Source organism: Elephas maximus, chromosome 7 (assembly GCF_024166365.1).
Source record: "Elephas maximus indicus isolate mEleMax1 chromosome 7, mEleMax1 primary haplotype, whole genome shotgun sequence".
NCBI lineage: Eukaryota > Metazoa > Chordata > Mammalia > Proboscidea > Elephantidae > Elephas > Elephas maximus.
Genome location: NC_064825.1, coordinates 55604090 through 55611015, shown reverse-complemented (window position 1 = coordinate 55611015; position 6926 = coordinate 55604090). Strand labels below are relative to the sequence as shown.

The 6926-nt window shown below is 37.6% G+C and overlaps 1 protein-coding gene across 1 annotated transcript; it reads right to left on the bottom strand.

Moving 5' to 3' along the window:
• Positions 1-500: 500 nt before the first annotated feature.
• On the bottom strand, positions 501-1442 carry LOC126079548 (olfactory receptor 51G2-like). The gene has a single exon (XM_049890643.1). It carries the CDS (start codon positions 1440-1442, stop codon positions 501-503), a length of 942 nt encoding a protein of 313 aa, XP_049746600.1.
• Between the last annotated feature and the right edge of the window lie 5484 nt (positions 1443-6926).

Sequence of the window (6926 nt, the reverse complement as noted above, 5' to 3'; positions counted from 1 at the left end):
GACCTGATGACTCTTTTGGTTTCACATTTACTGCTGATGGTTAAAAGAAAAATCCAGAGATCTGATAGGAATCGTCTGACCTGAATTTAGTTACCACATTCTGCAGCATGTCAACATAAATATAAAACAAAATCATACTTGTTTTTCCTCTGTACTGAAAAGATAGGATTTGCTACTTTGTATTGTAGTGAAAATATTTATAACAAAACATTTGCCATTTCAACCTATTTTTTTTTTTTCAGGTACAACTCAGTAACATCGATTACATTTCATCAGGCTGTGCAACCATCACCAATATCTGTTTCCAAATTTTTCATCATCCTTAACAGAAACTAAATGTCCCTATATTTACTATTATTGATGTTTGGACCCAGTATCTTAAAGACAAAATATTGCTAGCAACATTTAAGTTTAAAATTCTACGTTAATATGAGATTATTATAAATATCACATAACATAAAGGGAAGGGAAAGAAAGTTGCTTCTTAGGGTTCCTTTTAACTACACTTTCTGTTTCTTGAATTTCTTAAGGATTCTGTCACGAATCTGTTTGGTCTTGACACTGTAGACAATGGGGTTCATGAGGGGTGGGACCAGCAAGTAGACATTGGCCATGAGCACATGGACAATTGGGGAAGCATTTTGTCCATAGCGGCGGATCATAGATAACCCAATCATAGGTGTGTAAAAGGTGAGTACAGCACAGATGTGGGATATGCAGGTATTGAGGGCTTTGATCCTTTCTGACTTGGAAGCTATACTCAACACTGTGACAAGGATGAGGAGGTAGGAGAGAAGGAGGAGCACTGAATCAAGTCCCATGGAGCAGATGACCACCAAGAGGCCATAGATGCTGCTGACCTGGTGGCTGGATACAGTTGTCTTTATGAGGTCCTGGTGTAGACAGAAGGGATAGGAGAGAATATTGACAGCACGATATTGAAGCCTCTTCAGAAGGAAGGAAGCTGGAAAGACCAGAGCCAGGGCCCTTCCAGTAACTGTCAACCCAATGCCAATAATTACACCATTGGTTAGAATGACTGCATAACGCAGGGGTTCTCTGATTGCTACAAAGCGATCAAAGGCCATGGCCAACAGTACAGCTGATTCAATAATGGAGAAAACATGAATGAAATACATCTGGACCAGACAGGCATTGAGGGGAATTTCCCGGGCATGGAACCAGAAGACTTTGAACATGGTGGGCAAGGTAGTAGTGGATAGACCGAGGTCAGTGAATGCTAGCATTGACAGAAAGTAGAACACTGGTTGGTGGAGGGAAGGCTCAGTTCTGATGATAAAGAGGATGGCAATATTTCCTGCAATTGATGTGGCATAAACCAAGAAGATAGGAAGGGAAATCAAGCTATATATGCTTTCAAGTCCTGAGAAGCCTGTCAGGAGGAAGCGGGGGTATAGGCCAGAGCTGTTAAAAACAGACATTCTGCTGATAGAGGCAACCTCAGTCTAGACAGGGAGACAAGAACATGGAACAGTTAAGATAAAAGTCATCACTGTATCAAGAAACAATGCTTTTATGCGTGCTGTTCTGTGTTCATTTTTAACTATTCATCTGCTTATTGTATGTAATCACCACCTATATTTATTATTTTGCCAATTAATTTATTATTTTTATTGCACAAGAATTTACTGAGAACATACTTTGTAAAAGGAAATCTGGTAGTGCTAGAAAATATAGAAATATATAAGAAATGCCTTCAAAAGCTTAATTGAAAATAAAGTGTTAGTTTAATACAAGATGTTATAAAAATACCTTAGATTAGAGGAAACTAATATGACCCATGGAAGTCAGGGAAGATTTATTGTAGGCAATTCATGAGATAGGTCTCAAAAGACAAACTTATGAGCTAGATAGGAACAAAGGGCTCTGTTGGGCATTATGATGATTGACATCCAAGAAATGCATAAAGGTATTAGAGAATATCAAGTGTAAGCAAATATAATTTAGCAAAGTTATAGGGTAGGGTGGCTCTTTAGGTTTTTGATAGAGCTAAGACTGAATAGAAGGGGACCCAAATTTCTGAAGGAACTTGTGTCCAAATGTAAGATCTTGAGCTAAATCTTAGAGGACAAAGGTAATCATTGTAACAAAAAGTAAATGATTTGACCAGGTTTATATTATTAATATCAAACTAGAACCAGTGTTAAGAATGGTCTGAAGGCTGATAATAGAGAAAGCAGGGAATCCCTTTAGTAGGCTATTACAATAATAAAAAAGTGTATGAAAGCCAAATTTTAAAAGTGGGGCTGAAGAAAGATAAATAGGTATAAATACTACATAGGGAGAAGAAAGTACCACAAACATTGGTCAGTGATCATGTGATTAAAATGAGAAAAAAGAAAGGAAAGTAGGACAATTTAAGCTATCTGGCAATTTTTGCTGTCATTTATTTAAACAAATGAACAAACAAAACTCTACAGGAGGCCTGCATGGAAAATTATTTAAACCAGGGGATAAGATTAATTCACCTTGGCCGTGTTAAATTTGAGGTATTTATGTCAAGAGAATAGTGGTGTATTGGGAGTCATTAAAAAAAAAAAAAAAACCCAAATTTTTTTTTTTTTAATGACTCCCAATACACCACTATCCTCTTGACATAAATACCTCAAAAGGAATCCTAAAAAGGAAATTAATCCTAGTTAAAGAGATTTTTGACCAATGTCTAACAGAGCAAAGAGAAAAAATACATACATATGTATATAATTTGCACAGAAAAAGAAAGAAACAGAAATAAAACAATGCCAGCTTATATGAAAAAATAATAGGAGAACTTTGTTTGGGACCCAGTCACCTCAACAGATGGAATTATGTTGTAGGGAACATAAGAAGCAGAGTTTATCATGAACTTGGGAAGATGCATCATTATTGTAGGAGACCTCAGTTGTTAACAAGATGAATGCCACCCAATTCCAGTTACTCTGGGCACCAAGTGGCACTAAAAAGTTTTCACTTAACATATTTTCTTTTGAAGTTTTGTCAAAATTCATGTAACCTATTTTCTCAACTTATCTAGCTCCATCAACTCACAATTTGTAGTTCTCTCTGACAGACTTTAACATACAGTAACCCTTTTCCTAACACACTTCAGGGATCATAAAGACATTTATACTCTGACACCACTTTTCTTCCTTTTTAGGAGAAGATACAATAAAGAGAAAAATCAACTTACATTCTCTCATCCTGTGACTGATACATTAATCATAGCATATTAGACAATACTGGTCTTTATATTTCCCTCACTTTTCTAGCTTTTCATGTCATGACCTCCTCCTGGTCTCCTTTAACATTACTTAATAATTATTCTGTGTATTTTCTTCCAGACTGAGCTCTTACTTTGAACATTACAAAATATCTAGACACAACCCTCTGTGCCCAGGTATGCAAGTATGCTAGGTTTTTCCTCTAGATCACTCTCTAGTCTTCCTTAGAAAAGCCTATTACTTAGGTTGTTCTTAATCCATCTTTCAAAAGTGGTTCTGTTGACAAGGTTCCTATTCTCAGTGGCAACTTTTGAGCCAGAGAGAGTGTGATGATGACTGCCATTCACTCCTCTACAGCTTTAGACAGATTACTAAACATTATTAAGCATTAAAAACTGGGAATTATAATATGTTATATAATACTTAAAGAGATTCAAGAAAACATTTAAAGTGATTGACACATTGACTGAGACACAGAAAATACTTTGAACTTATGTGAAGTAAAACTGAGAAAATGAAGCAACCACAATCTTAAACATATCAGCCATATACTGCAGTGATCCTAATGCAGGTGTGATCTGGTATGCCCAAGCTATCACTTAAAAAAATGTCATCCCAAGGGGGCTCCACTTGAGAATTATCTTGCCTAATTGGAAACTCTGTGGGGCAGTTCTACTCTGTCCTATAAGGTCGCTATGAGTCGGAATTGACTCAACGGCACTGGGTTTGGGTTTTAATTTCCTTTTTGGATCATAATGTTGCTAAATGTATATGATACATAAAGATAATGTTGATGATGGTTTGAGTGCCTTGAGGCACTCAAACCATCATCAACATTATCTTTATCATTGTAAACATTATAAATTTTAATTAATATCAGAGAGCAAAATTTTGGGAGACTAGAAATTTTGGACATGGATTTCCGTTGTGAGTACTGTCTGTACAATGGCATGCCAGAAATCTTCGGAGCAGCCTTTGAGGATGCAAGTTTAGTTCATTTGGAGGAATAGCAATCGGTACCTCTCTGACCTGTCCCAGAGCAGTAATTTCACTTGAGCAGTTGTCGCTCCTATCTCTTGATTTTCCCTTCCAGAATTCTTCAAGTACGTACTGCTCTCAAATGCATTTCCCTACCCATTTGTCTCACCTCAAAGCCTTCTTTCTGGGGCACCTGTGTCCGCAAGTACAGACAAATCATTGTCCTGCTTCAGGTGCCTGAGTTTCCAGTCCACCAGGCCTAGGGATTTCTTGTAAGTAGAGGAAGCCACTGAAGGTGGACGTAAGAGGAAAGGAAAATAAAACATACAGTGTTCCTAAAGAAAATAGTTCTTCAAAGACATAGGTGTCTTGAGTGAGGCATCAGTCTCTCCTTCAGTGACTCCAGAGCCAAGCTAGCTTTTTTTGCCTCCAGCATCCTTGACTCTATACTTCTGTGCTTTAACTGCTCTACCCTGTGTGATCCCTCTTGACTAGTCCATTCCCTCAGGACCAGGCTTTGTCTCAACACAGCCTCCTGTGAGGATAAATTATGCCACTGCAATTGAAGCCATCTCTCCTGATCAGGGACAGGAGATAGTCATCCCCACTCTAAAACCTGAGAGTCCAGATTAGGCAACAACAGGGAAGTGTTCCTTGGAATATCTGATGGAGAATATCACAGGTTCAGCCTGTCAGAGTACTGCAAAAGAAAAATTCTGTGCTCTGAATAAACAGATATGTTGGCTATGGAAGCCTATAAAATTTAATCAGAGTCTTATTTTTGCAACTGCACGACAAGAATAATGAAACCCACTTTGTTGAGCTGCAGTAAGAAACACAAAAATATGGATGTAAAGTACATATTTATTGCTTAAAAGTAGTATTTATGATAAAAATCATAAAAAAATCAAGAGTTTTTTTTTATTATTATTATTATACAATTAGACCATAATACTTAATATGTTCAGTCACTCAACAGAAAGGTGGACATTCCATTATCTTCATCCAGCAACAAGTCCTAGTCAAACTGGTCTACAAATATGACTCTTTGAGGCATTATTTCCACAGTAAAAGTGCCACCTTGCAATTATGAGCTGATCTATTGAATGGAAAGAGACCCTAGTGGCACAGTGGTTAAGCGCTTGGCTGCTAACCACAAGGTTGGCGGTTCAAACCCACCAGATGCTCAGTAGGAGAAAGATGTGGCAGTGTGCTCACGTAAAGATTACAGCCTTGGAAACCCTGGAGCATTCTAATTTGTCCTATAGGGTCGCTATGAGTCAGAATCAACTCAATGGCAATGTTTTTGTTTTGTTCTGTGTTGTTTTTTTGTTATATGGAAAAGACAAAAGTGTAATGGAATACAAAAAAGAGGTATACCCCCATATTATCAGTATCTAGCAAAGAAATAAATTTCCCAAATGGTGCAATTGTAAAGGGCATTTTATGTATTCACTCCCAAATTACACAAGTATTAGATATGAGAGTTGGAATGGGATTGGCAAATCTCCTTTGACTGAGATAAAATCCACCTCTCTGCTTATACTCTGTCTCCACTGCTCTTCACATTTCACCTGTAGGAAATTCATCTCATCTCTTATTGGTGCTATTCCCCAAGACCAATTCTTTTTTTTCCCCTCATAACTCATAATTGATCAACATCTCTATATCTGCAATTTAAAATACCTCTCAGATCCATCATTTTGGTTTTCACTCTTCAATGCCAGATAAAGTCAAGTAATTTCCAATGAAGTATCAACTCAGGGAATTTTTTAAACCCAAATAATAAAGACTAGTAAGAAATTTTGTGCTGATTATTTATACAATTTGAATTTGAATTAGGTAACTGACTTAATGCATTTTAAAATTTTAACACAAATAGCATAAGTAGCAAGAATTTGATCCTAGATGTATATGAAATGTGCTACTCTCACCTGAGCCAGGTGAGAGCCTCCAAGATCCCTTCTGTCTGTCCTTATGCTAAAGGCCTATAGCAGAGGAACCAAAGTAGCTAATTCACTTCCTTTCCAGACCAAACAGTTAAGCACTCAATTTCTAGCCAAGAGGTTGATGGTTCGAACTCCCTTAGAAGAACTTCAGAAGACAGGCCAAACAATCTACTTCTGAAAAGTCACAGCCTTGAAAACCCTATGGAGTAGTTCTACTCTGCACAAATGGGGTTGCCATAAGTCAGAACTGACTCAACGGCAGCTAACAACAAACAACAACAGGCTCATACACGGGTCTGGCCTTCCTATTAAGATTTACTGAGTCAAAAAACATGGCTCCCCTTGTATTCTTAACTTGTTCCATTCACCTGAGAAAGGGTGTTCTTGAGAATTTTATTTTGCTCTTCACTCATATCAAAGGTTTTTTGGAGAACCAGTTTTTTCTGAAGCAGAACTTGAGGTGAAATTTAGTGTCATATGTTTATTATGGAGAGCCCTGGGAATCAGCAGCTTATGAAAAAAGAGGAAAGAAGCTGAATACAGTAGGAAAAAAAAAAGTGAGCCGTGACATAGCCCTGATGACAGCCTCAGACAACACCACAGGCAGTTCTGGAGATAAAATTATTCAACTGAATTGTTCTGCATTGGACCAAAAGGCCTTTATGCATTTATAGCTCAGCCATTGGATGGGAACTACCAGGTTGGGCATGATCTTGGTCATGACAGATTTCTGCAGCTGAGGTAATCATTGAAGGGATTGACAGCTGAAGGACCTCTG

Excerpts from the sequence above, each read along its gene's own strand:
- LOC126079548 (XM_049890643.1), bottom strand. The coding sequence starts at position 1,442 with ATGTCTGTTTTTAACAGCTCTGGCCTATACCCCCGCTTCCTCCTGACA.